The sequence below is a fragment of the Astatotilapia calliptera genome, chromosome 20 (assembly GCF_964374335.1).
Source record: "Astatotilapia calliptera chromosome 20, fAstCal68.1, whole genome shotgun sequence".
Classification (NCBI taxonomy): domain Eukaryota; kingdom Metazoa; phylum Chordata; class Actinopteri; order Cichliformes; family Cichlidae; genus Astatotilapia; species Astatotilapia calliptera.
In genome coordinates, this window is record NC_137441.1 from 6,330,047 (window position 1) to 6,351,084 (window position 21,038).

General features: G+C 41.0%; 1 protein-coding gene across 5 annotated transcripts in view; it reads right to left on the reverse strand.

Moving 5' to 3' along the window:
* Window positions 1-67: 67 nt before the first annotated feature.
* Window positions 68-21,038, reverse strand: part of src (SRC proto-oncogene, non-receptor tyrosine kinase) — a 30,431-nt gene continuing 9,460 nt past the window's right edge. The window contains exons 1-14 of one of the 5 annotated variants that reach the window (XM_080295215.1): window positions 18,839-18,857; window positions 11,597-11,858; window positions 11,379-11,478; window positions 10,683-10,700; window positions 9,553-9,651; window positions 8,616-8,642; window positions 8,331-8,434; window positions 6,325-6,474; window positions 5,992-6,147; window positions 4,946-5,125; window positions 4,503-4,579; window positions 4,267-4,420; window positions 3,853-3,984; window positions 68-2,597 (exon numbers count right to left, since the gene is read on the reverse strand). In XM_080295215.1, coding sequence (XP_080151341.1) covers window positions 2,389-2,597; window positions 3,853-3,984; window positions 4,267-4,420; window positions 4,503-4,579; window positions 4,946-5,125; window positions 5,992-6,147; window positions 6,325-6,474; window positions 8,331-8,434; window positions 8,616-8,642; window positions 9,553-9,651; window positions 10,683-10,700; window positions 11,379-11,478; window positions 11,597-11,849 — 1,659 coding nt within the window. In that variant the 5' untranslated portion in view covers window positions 11,850-11,858; window positions 18,839-18,857 and the 3' untranslated portion in view covers window positions 68-2,388. Of the gene's footprint in view, window positions 2,598-3,852; window positions 3,985-4,266; window positions 4,421-4,502; window positions 4,580-4,945; window positions 5,126-5,991; window positions 6,148-6,324; window positions 6,475-8,330; window positions 8,435-8,615; window positions 8,643-9,552; window positions 9,652-10,682; window positions 10,701-11,378; window positions 11,479-11,596; window positions 11,859-18,838; window positions 18,858-21,038 lie in introns of those variants that run through there. The other 4 variants (XM_026153888.2, XM_026153889.2, XM_026153890.2 and 1 more) reach the window with 4 other exon arrangements.

A 21,038-nucleotide genomic window follows, 5' to 3' on the forward strand; every position in this document is an offset into this window, starting at 1 on the left:
TTGTGTGAGTATGTTTTTCTTTCTTTTTTAAAGAAGCATTTGTTCAGTTAATAAACAAAAGCGCGTGTCATAGGCAGTATACAAATTTTATTCAAATTTGAACAGTAATCAGTAGGATTTAACAAAGAGTTATTTATGAGAAAATTCCCATTGGATACAGTAGAAAAAGAGTATATATAGGAATATCACTGATTTTAAAATATCTGCATAGCCAGAAAGGAGACCCACAGAACCCCACAGGAAATGTCCTTGGCTTATTAGCAAGGCTGCATACTGACTATATGATCTTTTTCATGCACTTTATCCATATTTTTGCTCAAACATTCAATGAGACAGCAGGAAAAGGGAACGATGCAAACAACCCAACTACACCTGCAGGCCATTGCATTCTTTATCCGTGCAACACAGCAGATGTAACACAGATATCAAGCTCCTATTCATGGCAGCTGCATCATCCTTTTGCGTGGAGTTACTCAGCCTTAACCAGCAGTGCTTTGGGAAATCCCGGCTGGAGAGCCCACTCGAGGAACAACAGAAGGTGGCAGCACAACACTGTCAAACAGACTCATGAAAGCAATATGTCTGACAAGAATGACACGCGATTACCTGCTAATTTCTCAGCCTGTATAGCAGCATCAAAATGATCTAAAGGTCATCACGATGTAAACATTGTGGTATTGATTGTATTATGGGAAGCATCGATGCTGGTAGATTATCAGTATGTGGCGAGAAACAACTGGCACGTTAATGTTCATCTGAGAAAGGTTTCACAGAAATACGTGCACAAGAAACATACCTGTGCTCAGAAGTGTTGCAACTATGATTAATCTTATACTTTAAGATGTTATGTAACCCAGAAAAGTACCAGAAAGCAAAATAAACAATTGGGTTATTCTTTAAAGTAATAAATTATAAAGATATATACAAATATTATCATTAAGAATATTTACAATTAGGTTTCAAGAAGCCAATTTTTTTTTGTTATACCTGCCACCGTGGTCCTGGGAAAGCATTGTAGTCTGCCTCCTATAGGCATCAGGGAGGCATAACCATACTGCAGCTCGTTTATCATATTCAATAAGAACACAATGACAATATCTCCAGTGTAACATTGTCCGAAAACTTGCACTCATTAGTGAAATACTACTGCTGGTTAAAAATCGTCTTCATATCCATGAAGTTGAGAACTGCGCGGGGACATTCACCTGATTTTAATGCGAATGCTTGAAAGTAAATCTACAGATTAAAATGCATGCTGGTGATCCAATTGTGATCCAAAAGTGTACACAGATGCAGGATCTCACAAACAGTGGATTATCCTTTAAGAAGAACAGAACAGCATAACCTCTGTTTAGATAACACAAGCTTCATTGTAAGAAAAGTCCGGAGTATTAAAATACACTTTTACACAGTAGAAGAGAGTAAAAAAGACATTTTTCATTGGCACAAAAATCCTCACAGAAGAATTCTTGTTTTCTCCATCCTGAGATGATCTTTAGTGATCAGTAGCCATTTATCTTTATAGATTAAGAAAAGTCACAATTAGCAAATAGAGACAGGGACGGCCTCTTTTCTTCTTTGCGTTGAGCTGTATGTTGGTCACAGCAATAACTCAATTAGTCCAGCTGGTGAAAGAGACTTTCACATCACTTTCACATCACAAAATCTCACAGCAATCCAGAAACAAGCCTCAATGTTGCACAGGGGAAGTGTGGTGCTAAAAACTGAAGTATTACCATAGAAAATTTCCAGTTAATCCAGGTATAATAGCAAATTCTTTTTAAAGAGATCGATAATATCTTAAAATTTGATGTTGGTACCACATAGATGCTTCTTGAGCAGAAAAATGGAAGACGGCGTCTGAGCGTGTGCGTTTCGAAGGGGATCCCAAAGAAAATGTGGCGAAAAGAGACATCCTGTTGTAACCAATAAACTTAACTCTCTGGACACCCACCCATGTTTGACTGATATGCTGTCTTGTAGGCCATGTTGTGTAATTGATGGTGATAATTATAAGATCAGTCAGGAGAAATAACATAGGAAGAACCCACGAGGAAGGCTTATTAGGACACCTTACAAACACATAAAAGGCAGACACACCTCTTTGCCTGTTTTGGGTTGTTGAAAAATAATACCATACCTTGAAAACAGTCTCTCAAACTGGAAATGTTGGAGAGACTTTGGAAAGACTGGATTTTGCTGATTGGTTTGATGTCACTCAGAATCAATGATTGTACCCAAATATGTGTCAGTTCTTTGCCCCACTGGACAAAAAACCCCCCAAAAAACACAACCGCCCCATACACAATTATCCATGCACTTTAAAGACGATGCACATGCTCAGTTATGCACATCCATACTGTGTGCACAGATATGTTGCCAGCTTGGTTACAGGTTCTCTCCTGGCTGGTACTGAGGCTCTGTGGAGGTAAAGTAATCCTCCAGGAAGCCCTGCAGGTACTCGAAAGTTGGCCTCTCCTCAGGTTCCTTCCTCCAGCAGCTCAGCATCAGCTCATGAAGGGATTCGGGGCACTCTGCTGGACACGGCATCCTATAACCACGCTCCACCTGGTCTAACACCTCCCGGTTCACCATACCTGGTAGAGAAAATAAAGCATTATGAAAGGTATGCAGCTGAAAAACTATATCCATAGTTGGAGTACTAAGTAAGACATCTTTATGCTATACACAGAATACAGAATTATTAGGTAAGTGTGTATTCTGATCTTTTTATTATTTTTATGCATATTTTACAATTATTTTCTTTCACTGAGTTATTAATAAAACTCCTAAGGGCTGACATTACAGCAGCACTTACTCTTAAGACACAAATTTTTTAACTTTTTCATATTTGTATGATGTCACAGAGCATTTAGAGAAGTCAACCAGCTCTTATTATGGCTGTCTTGCAAATCTTTCAGGTCACTCAGTCAGAAACCTTTCTGAGTGCATGCTAACTGATGCCCCCTAGTGGTTACACTTTTTATTTTTATTGTGAAGCAGCCAAACTCTACAGTCTTCCCATTTTTTATAAAAACACAAGACTATCAGAAACCCATTATTCTCTGGTGCCACGATATTCCAGAACTGGAACGCTGAAACACGACCACAAATCAATAAGACTGATACAATGAAGCATTAGGAGCGAGCCAAAAAATAATAATAATAAAAATAAATATAAACTAAGACTGACTCTTGATGGACGTGGTAGGTGGGCTAACTGATGCAGATGACCACTTTCAAGAATCTGGTTAGGGCTAGTACTATTAAGGATGAGCTGGTGGGAGTTTTCCATTCTGACTAGATAGTCAACAAAGGCCTCGGATATAACCCACATATGAATTCAATCACATCATAAACAAATGCAGGCTTTCTCCATTCTTTAACAGCATTTTGAAAGCTGTGGCTGGTCCTTCAGCAAACACTGACTATGAAGAGACCACGAAACTGACATACTTCATAAACAGAAGGACTCCTGAGAGTTACTAAAAACAGGATGACCTTTTTTTTAAAAAGGGGTTGTGAATATTTTTGAAAAGCCAAAAATGTTACAGTTACCAAATTTAGGAAATGCACAGTCTGTGTAGGTTATCCAGGTCAAATGACCAATAGTGGGTTAATGATCCTCAGAACAACCTCCAAAGGTTGACACCCCTACTGTGGGTTTATAATCTGGGATTATCTGCCCACCAGTGGTTTTAGATCTCAAATGACCTTTTGGATTGATTTTTTTATGTGTTATTTAGTCTCTCACAGGGAAAAAATAAACATACATTTCCTTTAAGCATTAAGTTTTGAGGTTCAAATTCCTTCAACCATAATAAAGCCTTAAACAAAATTATCTATACTTGCCTGGGTATGGGACTCGGCCTTTAGTAGCCAGTTCAGTCAGTAGGATCCCAAATGACCATACATCTGATTTAATGGTAAAGCGGCCATACAGCGCAGCCTCAGGGGCCGTCCACTTGATGGGAAACTTGGCACCTGCAAAAGAACAAGTTTATCAGGAGGCTGAAATTAGATCATTGTAAACAGGCTGAAACAAAAAACCAACTGGCAGAGCTTCCTGCTGTTCAACAGCTGTGACATCACAAAATCACTGATTCCTTACACAAAAGTGAAGAAACAAAATCCAACTAGATATGTGATGCCTTTGAAATACTCTATATTTGGCCTGGTGTTAGAAAAAGAGAGAAAGGCTACTGTGTCACATCGAGAAACAGCATGATAAAATAAATGCTGTCTTTTTTACCCTTATGCTTTTACCTTGCCTGGCAGTATATTCGTTATCCTCTATGAGGCGAGCCAAACCAAAGTCAGCCACTTTGCAAACCAGGTTATCTCCCACCAGGATGTTAGCAGCTCTTAGATCACGGTGCACATAGTTCATCCTCTCGACATAAGCCATCCCTGAAGCAATCTAAGAAAGGGGCAAATCTCTGTTTTATAACAGAAAAGTAACAAACAATTAAATAATAAAACGTGATATTATTTGCACTGACCTGTGAGGCCATGTCCACCAGCTGGGGAAGGCGAAGCATCTTACCCATGTCCCCTTTCAGAAAGTCCAGTAGGCTACCTGTTAGTGCGGATTAGAATAAGTTAATCACCACTGTGATTATAAAATTCCTGAAATTCATTTTAAATTTTGAAAAAAATGTATGCAGAAATGACGTTTATTTATAAATAAATTCATTGTCTAGAACTTTCTTTTTTCCCAGGCAGTAAACACATCATAGTTTAGCTCAATTTTTGGCTGTTTCTGCTTAATCACATCCCCTTTTTTAAGACGTGTCCATCTTTTAATTAGACTTAGAAATATGATTTCGATGAGTCATAATCAAATAATATTTTAAGTACAACACATGTTTATTTACATTTACAAATGAAAAAATGTACTCTGAAAAAATATTTAAATGTGGCCAAGTGAGGACCCCACGCTGACCTTGGCCCATGTACTCTGTGACGATGTAAATCGGCTCCTCAGACACCACAGCGTAAAGCTGAACCAGCTTTTCATGTCTCAGTTTCTTCATGACCTGAGCCTCCTGCAGGAAGGCCTCTGGGGACATGGTGCTGGGCTTCAGGGTCTTAATCGCCACCTGCGTTGTACCGTTCCATGTTCCTAATTAAAAACAAATGTTATTAGTATAACATTAGTATTGATTGTTAGAACTTAATTCAACTCCAGCTTTCCCCCATTAAAACTGAAGTCATTTAAGTGTTAAATAATTTTCTAATGCACCTCTGGACAGTCTTGTATATGGTTGCTTTTTTAAATGTTGCTCCATGACCATCCTTTTCTGACAACAAAACATTTCTGCTTAAAAGCTAATTACTGGTAGTTTCCAGTAATTAGTCAGAGCTCAAGCAAATGGAAGACTCCTGTTTTTTCACTATGAATTTGCCCCAAAGGGAAAGACAAATGATTGCTGATTTCTACTGTTATGCCTTAAGACATTTGTGGGAGGACAGTCAGTAGGTATGACCTGAGCATACCTGGGTGTGCCTGAAAACACAAGAGCTTTGTGGTCGCACCAGCACCAACCTCCATTACACTTAATTTGCCTCCCTGTCAGTTCATCCACGTTCCCAAAATGAAATTCTAACTGACAGGTCATTGTTTTCATACACTGGAGAAGATTCATTGCACACTGTAGTGGAAAAAATGCAAAGCGACAGAAACAAAGATCTACTGAACAATTTGAAAAAAGCAGCCACACTGAAAATGTTCCAGAAGTGACGTCGGCATATTTAAAGGGCATATTGGCCAAATTTCTAAAACGTTTGGCATTTTATTTTCCCTGGCATCAACAGTGATCATGCAATAATATTCTAATCAGAATCAGCTATCAGTTACAGCAGTAATAGTTATAGCTGTGCAATTTTTCAGTCATGCAGCGCTAAAATAATTTATGCACTTTGGTCTTACAATAGCTGTGACCAGAGAAAATAACTGAATATCCATTAAAGGAATAAAGCCTGACTCACCCATCCAGACTTCGCCGAAGCAGCCCTGTCCAAGCTTTATGTCAAGACGGAGAGACTCTCTCGGGATCTCCCAGGCGTCCTTTGCTAAGCCCTGAGTCTGAGGCTTCAGTACAGGACATATGTCTGTTAGGCTGTGACACAATCCATCAGCATGCTCTGGGGAGGGAAGATTGTGAAGCTGGTCAGTGGTAAAGCAAATAATGGGCAGGAAACACAGGAAAGGTTTAACTAAAAGAATAAGTGAATGAATATTAGAGCCGCTCTGCTCATTTGTGTAATTACTAAAGACTCTGTTGGGGAAGCTAAAAAGCATTTTGTCTGCACTGAACTCACTGCGGTAATGATTGACAAGCTGCTGTAGGGAGTTGAACTGGGTGCGTGACGTGATGTAGAAGCCTCCACTGTCCAGCTTCCTGATCTTGTAGTGCTTCACATTTAACCCTTTTGTGTTGTCATAATCCAATACAGACAAACAGTAGGCACCTGGGGGAAAATGATAACCAATTAACACAAAGTAGCAAAGACATTGATAGCATTGATTCATCGAATGATGTTAAATCTGTGTTCTTTCTTTTAAATCACCTGGTGGAAAGTAACAGAACATTTGCCATTCAGAATGAAGAGTAATTGGAGTCCATTTTTGTGGGCAGTGTGTTCATTGCAACACCAGAGGGCAGTGCTGGTCAACCAAAAAACAGTCTGAATCACAGATTTGGCCCAAGGCGATGCCTAGCCTTTCTCTTTATTTTTGAACTGGGCAATATGGCCTGTGGTTGTATAGCCTCAGCTCCACAATGACCTAATTCTGTCTCACTCACTCACCCAGTATTTCGCCTCTGCTCCAGCTCACCCACCTACTCCCCTTCTGCCTATCTCTCCCTACCTTCAATCTTTTCTCAGTCTCTCCAGATTCCATATATCTGCTCCATAACAGTAATCCTGTAATGTACCAGTGTGTACACACGACATATACACACAACTGACTGAGCCCGAAGAGACTATTTTACTGCTGCAGCAGCAGCAGCATCAGAGTAGCTGCCTATCAGAACCATCTCTCTACACTGAGTCCCACAGGCATCACATCCAACCTTTTCCCATCTGCCTGATTTGTTTCTCTTCTGTACCCACGTTGCCACATGACTGACACGGCACAGCGGGGAGCACAGTGAGCAGCACGGAGGCTTGCCTTACTGTAGAAAGAATTTGCTTTCTTCTCCTCGGTGCCTTTTTAGTCTGATATGTCACAGAACAGAAAATTCATTTTGAAATCTGAACATTTTACAAGTTCATAGAAAGATACACGAAGAGGTGTAAAAATAACTGCACACTATGTTTCTGAGATTTTTTAAAAAAGTTCCCTGGTAGACTGGTTTTAAAAATAAAAATCTACATGCCCAGGCCCTAAAAGTTTTACATTTACAATTACTCTTTCTCATACTCTGTCATAAAGGAAAACTTGTGAGAAAGCCGAGGGCTGGTGTTTGAAGGATATCAGAAGTCACTGATTCAGGAGTAGTTTTGTTCGATAGGGATGAGTGTGCTTTGAAAAAACACTTTTTAAAATCAGAAAAACAATCACAGATCCTAAAAAAATGCAGGCAAGCTTTTAACTTTTTCCTTGTCTTAACAAAAAGTACATGTACACAGCTTGCATGCCTGAAACACCTCAACTAGTTATTGTATGACTAAAAACTGGAAACACTGCACTGCAAACTAACAGATGTTGATGGTGTTTCCACCTACAATAGAGCTCCAATCAGAAACTCTCCTACAGCACATTAAATATTAATATTGTATGATTCTGTGTTTTCAGTTCAGTACACTTTTATTCAAAATATATTAAAAAAACAAAACAATCCGACACTGATGTATATCTACATGCAAATCATATCCCTTTAAAACTGTGTTGTGGATGAGTTAGTGGGAAGATCAGCTAAATCAGTGGGATAACACATGATCTCTTGATTCTTGCTTGTGGTGAATTACCTTTTATAGCTTTCTTACAATTTCCAGAAGCAATAATGTTTTTGTTTGTTCAAAGTTTTTTTAACAGATTAAGGGATCCGTTTGTACACAAACTACACTTTAGAAAATCTAAAAAGGATATCTAGGTGATGTTTAAATACGATTGAGTAAGGAAGTAAGGAAAGTAATGTTGTAGATGCTGGCACAGCTTTCATTTTTAGAGCTACTTTACGACCAAGACCAGATATATTTAACGAACAGTCTGATGATCAATGCCAAAATAGTAGTTACAGGGAGTTTCTGATTAGAGAACAAATTAACTAAGTCATTCAGATACTTCACCGTATTCCAGTTTCAATTGTGATTCAACTTACCCTTGGTGGTTTCACTCTCTCGCACCAGGAAAGTCCCTCTCCTGTTCTCTAAACTCAGCAGCAGCCTCTCAGAATCGCGGCGTGTGATTTTGCCAAAGTACCACCTGGTTGAGGTCAAGACACAACACATGGGACACAAGGGAGCAGATTGGTGAGGGGAAGGAGATATGAGTGGGAGAAAGAGAGGGAATGGGAAATCGAGGCTGAACTCGCTTATAGTCTCAGAAGGTTTCGGTTATTCCAGATGCAGTGCATACAAGTGCCTACAGTGCAACAGCTGCTTACCTGGACTCTAGAGCCAGTTTGAGATGACTGATGGAGAAAGAGGCAAAGGTGAGAAACGAAGTTGTTACAAAAAGTTAGTTTGTGAGTTTTATTGTAAGCAAGCAGGTTAGCATGAGAGGTTTAGCAGAGAAAGTGGTTTCTGAGCTACAGCGAGTTGAATGGATAGTTTAAGATTTCGGTGTAATGACTTTCATCCCAGCATCAAGCCCAAGATCAAGTCAGTGTTACATTACAAAGACACTCACTTAGTTTAGCTTACCTTAAAGACTGGTAACAGAGGCAAATACAGTCAAATAGTAACAAAGTTCACTTGCCAGCAAGCCCAATTTTTATGCTCTTTCTAGTCCTTTTGCTCAGTTGCTACTACTTTCGTAGCCTCATAGTGAGCTTTAAATGGGATCTGTGACACTCATTTCCAGCATTCTTGGACTTGATGGTGGTGCTTCTGCCCTCACAGCCAGAGCCGTGTGCCTGATATGACCATATAATAGACATCCACCTTTACACGGAGCACAGAGTATAAGAGACTGTCTGAAATCAAGTATTTAGAAGCCTAAGCATTTGGCTGAAGTATTATTTTCCACATACACTGACCTCATTACTTCAAACTAATAATATGTAGCAGTAGTCGCTTTGAAATGGTTAGGTTCATGTATTTCACTACTTTTAGTGAGAACCTGGCTAGCTGTTGTGAACTCGCTGTAGCTTTGGTACTAATTTTACATAGCTATCAGCAAAAAAAATGAAATAAAATTACCTCCCAAAATGTAAAACTATTCCTTTAAGGTCAAATTTCTAATTCACAATAAAAGTAATAATACTGAAAGCTCCAAAGAACACAAAGTTTGAGGGTTAATCTTTCCATGCACTTGGTGAAAGACAGATAAGTGTCACATCGAGAGGGAGAGAGAGAGAGAAAAAAAATAAAGGGGTTTACTCTTCTGCTTGGATGGAGTCAGATGGAGCCACATAATTGCTGGGGATATAACCGCTCTCTCCGGTGGTCAGGGAGCGCGCCAGCCACCAGTCCCCTTCTCTGCACAGACGAAATGATAACACACAGCTTTACCAAGGCTCATCACAAGTCCAAAACACAAATGTGAATTTTCGGGCTGTTTATCAAGTGTCTCAGACCATAAATGAAAGGATAGAGTTTGTTTTGCAATTTTAGTAACTGCTGCAATAGCTGTAGTATTTCAGCTCTTGGCTCTTGGAGAAGCTTGATGAAAGTCAGCCCAGGTTCTTTTTCTGTTATGCAATTACTATGGTTGGGAATCGCTGTAACTAACAAAATGATAATATCATAATTTACTGCACACAACAGCAACATGATCTATGCGCCTACAATACATCCTGATATCTGTAAGTGAGGAAAAGATATCCCTGAAATGACAAAATGCAGCAATTATGTACACCACTGTGGTGTCAGTGTGGGTATGTATTATCATCCTTATTCAATTAATATTATTATATAATAACGTGTCGGTTCAGTTAATTAGTTCTCTGATTTGCTTTCCCCCGGCTAGTTTCCCCTCTGAGAGTTTCTTTTCCATCAGCACATGTTAGTTAACTTCTGTTCCCTTCACCCTCTTTCATTTGATATGATCCATAATTAGTTGCGGTAAATGAAGCAGTGATTCTGGTAAGTCAAACTGGCAAAGGGACTCCATCTAGACCCTTTGCACGCTTTAATAAAAATGCTGATGTTTACTGTCAGTGTACTCATGCCATATCACAACAGGGGATGATATTCTTGTGATTCCCATCCCTAGTAATTATAGAAACATATGGATATTGCAAAAGGCAGACTGATGGTGCATGAAGGCTACACTTTACGAGAGGTTGAGCTGTTGAAGCTTTGCAGCACTATATTCACAAGTCAAATTTTAAAGCAATATGTTTATTTGCTTTGATTATTTGCCTCCCATTGATAGTGCTGCAAGGCTTTCAACCAACTGCTACGGGGCGAGGGCAGAGGCATCAGTTTCACATATGCTTCATGTGATACAAAGAACACAGGCTCACAAATGGTTGATTTAAACACAGTCGTAGAGAAGCTTCACAAACCTGCAGTTCACCTTCCTCCTATCAAAATGTGATGGTTTGTGAAGGAGAAATGGGAAAGAGAGATGAAATGGTGAAAAAGAAGAGCGTTGGAGAAATACAGAGAGCATATTATGAGCAGTGGCAGAATAGCAAAGTACGCAGAACAAGCAGACTTCAGCACAGCACATATGATAAAGCTTTGAACCTAAACTACTTGAACTACTGTGTATTGAATGAGGCACAGTAATGAGGCCAGGGAGAGAAAAAACTATGCATAGCTTTACTAATCCAGTGAACCTGACCAAACAGAAAACTAGGACAAGCCTATCTGACACTTACATTAACAAGTCTTAGAATTGGTTCGAGCATTCTTAGTATCCTTGACCCATTAATGGGCCAGATCTCTGGCTTAGCGGGTCAATGATAATCCACTATTGTTCCAAACTGCCTTCTTGGTCAGTAATTTGTCAGTAGGCAGGCAGCAATGGGGGTGCATGACTACACTATATGGTTCACTGCATAGCTATTGAGTCAAAGAGCAAGCCCGTACTTAAAAAAACAACAACAGTATAGGGAATAGGAAATGTTTCCCTTGACTGTAAAGACAGAAGTCTTCAGTAGACAAGTGACATCAATTTTGGAGAGCACAGTAACCAGACGGTGAGCAATAACTTATGCCAAAAGACGACAGAGAAGGAGTGTGAATGTTTTACTTACGTATTGTTTACTATCTGGAGCCGTTCGCCCTTCCTAAAAGACAGATCTGTGGCTGTTCGAGATTCATAATCGTATAATGCCACAAAGGTCGTCACCCCTCCTGTGAGACGATAAAGTGTGGGTTTTGATAAAGTGAAGCATACAGAGTGCACAGTTTAAATAGCCAGCACAACAAGGTGGTAACTGTAAAACTGAAAGCTCTCAGCGAAGGTTCTCACCTGCTCGTGCTATGCAGTTTGAAGAGGTGACACTGTTATTGTCCACTCCTCCAAAGAGCGTTAGCTCTGCAGTATTAGCCATTGACTGATTCCCGCTGAGACCTGCATCCACAGTAGGGCTGCGGTTTGGTGTTAAGGACTGTTGAGTGGAGTTGAGATGGTGGCCGCCAGCCCCTCCACCCGAGCTGAGGTTGCCATCGAGGCTGCGTGTTCGTTGGCCTACATCCTTGGACTTGCTCTTGGATCCCCCCATAGCCAAGGCCTGTTGTGCATTCAAAGACAGAGAAAACTCTGTGAGACAGCAGATTAAGAATAAACTTAATTCAAATTGAATTTCCAGGCACTGTAATAGAAAAATTACACTATAATTTGGCATCAAATAGACTTGCTTTCTTATGTGATCTTCTTAGAATACATTCTCTGGAAAAATTCCTCTGACTGCCACAAAGCCAGATGCAGAAACCAGAGACGGACCGGAGACTACTATTAAACCCACAGAGACACGGTGTCACACGGACCACAAGAAGCAAAACATCTCCAGCAGACGTTGGAGCAGCTGCCACTCTTCGGTTTCAACACAGACACGAGATCCACTTTACCCCACTCCCACCAGCAGCATGAACACAGACAGCAGTTATGTCACACATGCAAGCATGAACATGTGTCAGAAGCAGAATAATTCCAGAGAAAGGCTGAAGCATTTTGAGGTGGCATTCCCATTGCGTCAAAACTCACGTTCATGTCTTGTTGAGGGGGAATGAAAAAGTCCTTCATTTCAACAGCAGTGCTGAGTAAGTAAACGATCGACAGAAGATTGGTAAACATCAATTATGGTAATAATTTAGAGCCATTACGTGAGTGTGGCTAAAGTAATGCCCACATTCAGGAGTTTTAGCATTTAAATGTGAGGATTTACAGCATTTAGTCACTACTGAGCGGGCAAGTTTGAGCACTGACAGCTGTCATGAGTACTTTTCAGTACCTTTAACAAAAGAAAAATAAGATATTAAAATAATATAAACACCAAAAAACACAAATGATTTTCTTTTAACTGAAACAAGCTATAGAAGCATTATTACCCATAGTGTTTTGCATTGAATGTGTTAGTAAGTCCAATATACAGTTATCTCTCAGGCTGCTAAATGCTGCACTGTGCACTCTGGTTAATCAAAGCATGTTTGCTTTCAGCAGCGTCCTGCTGTTTTCAGAAACTAGACCTGTGGGCATGTCAGAGTTGTAAAAGCTGTTACCAGGAAAAACAAAAACAAATGTACAATAGAGCTGACTCAGATGATAATTTTCTGATTGACTGATTCTTTAATTTAAAACCCGCCCAAACACAAAGTACACACAAATCATTTTTAGTTGCAAACCTATTTTGTACACCACAACAGTGTTTGTCCTAACCCAGTGTGGCCCTGTGAGGTGTTGGTCTGCATACACTAAATGCAATGACATATCACAACAGGAGACGATATCGCTATTTAGCAAGTCGGATAATCTGACCACTTGGCAAAGTAAAATGCCCAAGAAAACTGAACAATTATCAAAACAAACAAACAAATAAATAAGTAAATAAATAATACTGTTATTACAGTGCAGGTGATCGTCCTCTGGCCCTCAGACTGCGTTGGGGTCCATCGTGCTGCGCAAGCTAACTTGAACAACACAGAAATGGATAACTAAGTCTGAACAGCCAGTTACCAGTTATAACTGATACATTTAAAATATGATGATTTTTGGTAAAATGATAAACTAGTGCATCTTAGACATAGCAGATCACTCATCAGTGCTGATGGTGTTCAAGTTGTCAATAAATTACAAAACTGAGAAACTGCACTAAGAAGATGAGAACAGAGGAGGCCAGTTTTGGATTGCTGCTTAGTTTTTATTTCTGAAGCTCCCCCACCTGAGGAGGTTCATGAACTCTAACCACAGCTTAGTGCAGGGAAATCCTTACACTAAGCCCAGAATAATTTAAGGACTGCTATCATGGATAGACATAGCCACAGGCGATCTGCTAAGAAATGTTAATTTAGAAAAGACACTAAGGTGGGATGGCTTGGAAACACTTCTGATAAGCAGATAAGGGTAAAAGTGCATTTGGATAGTGTCGAGTTATTTGGCCTGCCTGACCTCTGTTATTTAGGTGGCTGTGAATCTGCTCAACTCAGCCAATACACAGCCCACTGTTGTTAACAAGCGAATGCAAAAACAAAGCCAGCTACAAAACGTTGGATAGCAGCCACTCAAAGCTATGAATGATGACATATGGTGGAAAATATCTTACTATAAAAGGACTGAGTTCACTATGCAAGATAAGGAAATGAAGTTGCAAAGCTGGTTCTTGTCTCTTATTTTGCCCCTCCGCCAGGAGAGGAGAAGCAGAGGTGACAAAAGGAGATGTGGAAGTTATTTCTGTGTTTGTAGTTTGTATACAGTTTAGAAGATGCCTGTGGCCATATGTGCAAGTGCACATATGAGCTCATCCAGGGTTGATTTAATACAAAAAAATATGTAAAGGCATTATAAGGAGAAAAAATGAAAGGGAGGTGAACATAACATGGGGTTGATTTTTTTGGGGGGGGGGTGTTATCATCGTGAAATGGGAGGAGGGAGGAGAAAGGGATGAGGGGCAGTGGGGCCGAAGAGTCGATAAGTCTACCCCCTGGGTATGTCTGCATTAAGGGGTGGAGGGGGGGTTGCATGGGTTGCAGGTTAACACAAAAACACAGACACAAGAGAGTAGACACAAAGATGACGGGTGGCTCAGGGAGCTGCTCTTTGTGTGTTCTGTGCTCTCCCCCAGCAGACTGTTTGCATGGTTAATAAGCTGTTTGAGGCAGAGCAGAGACCTCTCTGATCTGCAGTCGTCAGTCTTGTAAGAGGCTTCCCAATTCCACACGCAAGACGCTTATTCTTAAGGGACGCTGCCTTAATAGGATCAATCAGATGGCATTTAAATAACAAATTTTGTGGAGAAACTTTGGTAAACACGGGTGAATTTTACTGACTCAGTAATTATGCTTTTAGGGTTCAGCAGCAGCAGCATAGAATCTGATGAAGTGAACAAATTAAAAAGAGCCATTAAGACCTTTCGCAAATTTCAAGACTGAATAGAATTCAGTTCCTTTGGCCAACAGTGTCCTAGACACAGACAAATACACTAAAACCTCCCTGGAAAGGAAGACTCAATCAAGTAAACATGAAACGGAGCATTAATAGAGTCTCATTTTTTTTCCCTTCACACTCAGTTTCCAACAAAGCCATCTTTTGTCAACTCACAGCAGGCAGCATAAACAAGGCACAGAAACAGCCTGTGGCCTGTGGCTTTCTGGTTGCCAGATCCTAGCGTGTTTTAGCTCTAACAGCCATTAGGCAATATGGAAATGAAGGAAGTCATGAAGCCAAACATTGTCATCATTTGCAGCAGAGTAAGTGGAATCATGTCTCCACGTGTACTATCTGCAGTAGTTAATGATAACAAAAGCCTAAATGCGCTGAGGTACTGTAATAAGCACCAACTGTCTGAGGCATGGCTGCATGAAAATCTCTCCAGCAAGGCAGGGGGTGTGGCTGGGTTGGTGGGAGGGGGGTTTGCTTAATTATGCATAAGATCTGGCAATGAATTCCAAATCCTTCAAGTCTCCTGAGCTTTTGGTAAATGGGTATAGTCTTTTAATATTGCTGCTGGGGTTTCTGCTACCCCAACCAGAACAGGATACTGTCTATCCCTGTTCCGCTTTCTTTATCATTTATTGTGAAACGAGAACAATTACAATTTCTGAATGGTATCCTCTCATCCAAATAAAAAGATGTGTCGTTCATTCACCGCACAAGTCTTTGTCATGGTACTAGTCCATTTCACCAACAACACAGCCTGTCGTGCTCTGGCCCTTTAAAAAAAAGCCTTTTCATCTTTTGGGAAGGATCAAACAGTCACGAACATCAAAATTGAACAAGCTAGCTTAAGATCTTCTGTATGTGAGTTTAATGAGGGTTTTCCCAGTATGAAACTGAAGAAAACTCCAAGTAATACTGAGTCAGATCGTGAAACTATGGTTCTGTGAAGGAGCATGTAAGGGCTTGTATCTTGCCATGACAACTGCAGTAGACCCCTCATATCTGTCTCAGGAGACTTGTTCCTGTCGGCCTGGCATCTAATACATGATTGGACAAGTTATGACAGTCGCCCTTATTGGAAAGAGCTGTGTTTCATATAGCCCGCCCAGGTTAAAGGTCACATTTAAGTTATTGCTGTGAATGTATTATTAGTAACATGTTCTTTCTCTCTATTCAACTTTGATGATGAATATTGAGGCCAAACAATATGGGATTTGCTGCAGAGCTTTCAACAGTTTTACTGGCATCACAGACATGCTTTTATTTACTCTTTATGCATTAATGGCCATGTAATTTCATTATCACGCCTGAGGTAAATAAGCTGAAAAAAACATGAACTGATGTGTAACCAAAGCTTAAAATTAATCACTTCATTAAGGACATTGTGGATGATACATGCAAACTACTGTATGTCAAGAGTAATTTAATTTCTTGTTTTAATCGCTCTGTAAACCTTCGGGCCTGAAAAATTAATTTGTAAGCGCCAAGAACAGTTCCTTTTGTGGCCTCCCGAGACTGGCTCCAAATGTGTCAGTTGTTACAGACTTCCATGTTAAGATGGTAGTGCAGAAATAAACATGCTTACAGCCTGGAACAAAGACACACTGTTGATACTGGAATTCTCTCCCATTTGATTGGAGTTACCACAAAAAAAGAGAGATGTTAGTTGAGGATGTTTTCCTGTTGGTGGTCCCATTAAGGACAATTCTCAAATTCTAAAAGGTCACACAGGTCAGTTGCTTGGGAGAAATATGTTTTCCTCGACAGGTTGGCAAATACCGTATTTTCGGCACTATACAGGGAGTGCAGAATTATTAGGCAAGTTGTATTTTTGAGGAATAGATTTTTTATTGAACAACAACCATGTTCTCAAAGAACCCAAAAAACTCATTAATATCAAAGCTGAATGTTTTTGGAAGTAGTTTTTAGTTTGTTTTTAGTTTTAGCTATTTTAGGGGGATATCTGTGTGTGCAGGTGATTATTACTGTGCATAATTATTAGGCAACTTAACAAAAAACAAATATATACCCATTTCAATTATTTATTTTTACCAGTGAAACCAATATAACATCTCCACATTCACAAATATACATTTCTGACATTCAAAAACAAAACAAAAACAAATCAGCGACCAATATAGCCACCTTTCTTTGCAAGGACACTCAAAAGCCTGCCATCCATGGATTCTGTCAGTGTTTTGATCTGTTCACCATCAACATTGCGTGCAGCAGCAACCACAGCCTCCCAGACACTGTTCAGAGAGGTGTACTGTTTTCCCTCCTTGTAAATCTCACATTTGATGATGGACCACAGGTTCTCAATGGGGTTCAGATCAGGTGAACAAGGTGGCCATGTCATTAGTTTTTCTTCTTTTATACCCTTTCTTGCCAGCCTCGCTGTGGAGTACTTGGACGCGTGTGATGGAGCATTGTCCTGCATGAAAATCACGTTTTTCTTGAAGGATGCAGACTTCTTCCTGTACCACTGCTTGAAGAAGGTGTCTTCCAGAAACTGGCAGTAGGACTGGGAGTTGAGCTTGACTCCATCCTCAACCCAAAAAGGCCCCACAAGCTCATCTTTGATGATACCAGCCCAAACCAGTACTCCACCTCCACCTTGCTGGCGTCTGAGTCGGACTGGAGCTCTCTGCCCTTTACCAATCCAGCCACGGGCCCATCCATCTGGCCCATCAAGACTCACTCTCATTTCATCAGTCCATAAAACCTTAGAAAAACCAGTCTTGAGATATTTCTTGGCCCAGTCTTGACGTTTCAGCTTGTGTGTCTTGTTCAGTGGTGGTCGTCTTTCAGCCTTTCTTACCTTGGCCATGTCTCTGAGTATTGCATACCTTGTGCTTTTGGGCACTCCAGTGATGTTGCAGCTCTGAAATATGGCCAAACTGGTGGCAAGTGGCATCTTGGCAGCTGCACGCTTGACTTTTCTCAGTTCATGGGCAGTTATTTTGCGCCTTGGTTTTTCCACACGCTTCTTGCGACCCTGTTGACTATTTTGAATGAAACGCTTGATTGTTCGATGATCACGCTTCAGAAGCTTTGTAATTTTGAGACTGCTGCATCCCTCTGCAAGATATCTCACTATTTTTGACTTTTCTGAGCCTGTCAAGTCCTTCTTTTGACCCATTTTGCCAAAGGAAAGGAAGTTGCCTAATAATTATGCACACCTGATATAGGGTGTTGATGTCATTAGACCACACCCCTCCTCATTACAGAGATGCACATCACCTAATATGCTTAATTGGTAGTAGGCTTTCGAGCCTATACAGCTTGGAGTAAGACAACATGCATGGAGAGGATGATGTGGACAAAATACTCATTTGCCTAATAATTCTGCACTCCCTGTAAGGCGCATTTAAAATCCTTTCATTATCTCAGAAATCGATAGTGCGCCTTATAATCTCGTGCGCCTTATGTATGAATTCTGGTTGTGCTTACTGACCTCGAAACGGTGCTCAAAAATCTGTCAAAAAATGTTTTGGTACGACTTTGCTAAGCTACGAAGCCGCACGACTTGATCGATTGCCGGAGCATTACGGCTACTGTCGTCAGGAGCCTCGCAGAGTATTCTGGGTCCAAAACTCCGTCCCTCCAAGTTGAAAAACTATCTAAATTCTTTCATCTGTAATAAAATGATCAGTGTTGCTGCTTTTCCGGGTGTAACAATTAAGTTTAACATCCAGGCATAGTGACATGAAAACAGAATTTATTAAATTTAACAGAGTTAGAAGTTAGCAGGAATTTAGCTTGCTAGTTTCCACCTAAAAATGATATAGCATGTTCTGAAAGAGGGATTTCTGAATAAATTAAAACGTACAGTTCTGTTGTCACTTCCAACGTAAACGAAGACAGAAAACTAAAAGGCAGTGACGTTTGTAGGGTTACTGAAATTGGGCTAGCTGGTATATAAAGATGTGCTACATGATCGCTAGCGACACAGCTATGTTAGCATAACATAAACAGTGAGGCTGGAGGATGAATGCTAATGCTTGTTTCGCTTAATGCGCCTTATAATCCGGTGCGCCTTATGGTCAGAAAAATACAGTAGCTGCGGAAAGTTGCTTCTTGGTATTCGGTGAAACTGGTAGAGATGAAAAGGTTCACCTTCAAAGTAAAAGTTGATGCCCTCAGGGGTTGGTGCGTTGGTGGTTCTTGGTGTCCGGGGCTGGGCACTCAGGTATGTACCAGCTCACTCCCGGTGACTACTTGGCGGGGCCTGGTGCCTGTTGCTCGGTCAGGCCTCTTCCGGGGCAAAGGGGGCCCTCGGGCCTCCGGCCTCTGGGCCCCCTCTGTGTCCTTTTGCAGTTTGTGTCACACCATCGAGTGAAAGTTTCATTATCACCCCATTGGCTCCAAATAGCAAGATGGTCCCCCCCAGGCTGATGTTTGCTAACATTGTAGTGATGCTGATAAAGAGTGATGATAGTGAGTTCCCTCTGTATTTACACCCTGAGACCTTTATCAGTTAAAATGTATATTTAAACTACAGATCAAAAAACAAGATTTATGCTGAGTTGTTACAATCCTGAATGCAGGCACAATGCTGGAAAATGGGACATATGATATAAGAGAGGCATAGTGACATTTATTATCTGTAGGCCTCCAATAAAAGTCCACTGAGTGAACAACAGCTGCCAGACTGCAGGCAGGAAGATAACATCATGTTGTTATTGCATTTGCATAAACAGACACCACCCGTTAAAGTGGGGTTTTGTGCGTGAGTGGTCTGATCACATGAATTGAAGTGGATGTGTGACCAGGCTGTACTCAGTTAAAATCAGAACTGTGCTAACAAGCTCACACTTGACCAGCTGCAACATCGTTCCAAAGGGGTTTTCTATTTGATCGCGCTACAGTGGAAAAACATCCCTGCACGCTGAAGAGGCTGCTGATAAAGTCAAGGTTTCTTGCTTTTAAAGAATATGGCTCATTTGAATGGAGAGTGAACAGAAGTACAGGGGTTAGGAAGCATGTGTGCACGCAAAGAGAATATGCCTGTGTGAGCGAAAGCATGTGATCCTAATGTCAGCCTGCCTGGTGTATTCCTTCATCTTAATGCTCTCTATGTAATTACTATGGAGGGAAAAGTAGGGAGGCTTTGGCTTCTGCGTCACCAGTCGCCAACTCTAGCATAATCCAAGCCTGCTTGTTCTCTCCAGATTATCAACATCTATTCCCTAATCGTATTCATCAAATGCAGTGAGGACATTCCATCTGGGGCCTACAAACAGCACGAGTGCTGCAATGACAAGACAGGATAAACCGGTCAAACCACTACTTCGGCTGCGGCTGCCGCTATTCCTCCAAGCTCTCGTATCCTGTCCCAACAAATCCATCTGCTGTGGGAAAAATACTAAAAACCTGAACTCAGAGCAGAGAGAACAGTTTACACTCATCATATACAGGTGAGCTGCTTCCTGGTGCTGAACAAACACTGGGTGTAGCTTCATGTCACCTTGTTTCCCCTCTCTTTAAACAAACACGAATAGAGGAAATGGCATATTGGACATGTTTGCACAGCAGTACTACCCCTGCACAGGTTTGTATCTGCGTTTGCCCAGGCTTCACATTTCGTTATTCATTAGGCTGATTATTACTGAGCTAAAATAGAGTGACATAGCAAAGAATACGTCACGAAGCCCCTGGCATTTCACCTCTTTTGTAAAGTACATCCATCCTTTATCAAACTGTGAACCACTCAAAGCCAGAAAGCTTCACCATGTTTGGATATCTGAAGGTAAACACCACCCTCCCCATATCAGGACTTTGCTGAGTCCTGGATAAAGTGTGTACCAAACCCCCCCCCCCCAACCCACCCACCCACGCTGTGCTCCTGCCACGGACAGACACAAGGATGGGGAGGTGATGAAGTCAATATTTACTGCTCCACATACACACACAAACGTTGCCATGGAGGCAATTCCAAGCATTCCTCAAACCAACAAACTGCACAGATGTAGGATAGCTACGCGCAGGCACTTTCTAGGCCAAAACACTCAGAGAGCGCAGCGTGCCTATCTGACAGAGAGAAAGGTAAGATTAGCAGAGGCTCCATCTCGCCAAATTACGTGGGATGTGTCACTTCCTGAAAGCATTATAAAAGGAGAAAGAGAGAGATGAGTGTGAAAGAAAAAGTGGCTCAGAGAAAGATGGTGAGATCACCTGGAGAAATTATTCCCATTGTCGTGTTTTCAGTTATAGCACAGGGCGATTCCCACAAGAAAAAAACAGAAAAATACCCTGTTTACCCATATTCCCTGCCTCTTAGGAGCATGCAGTGCTCTGGCTTCTATAATAGGATCAG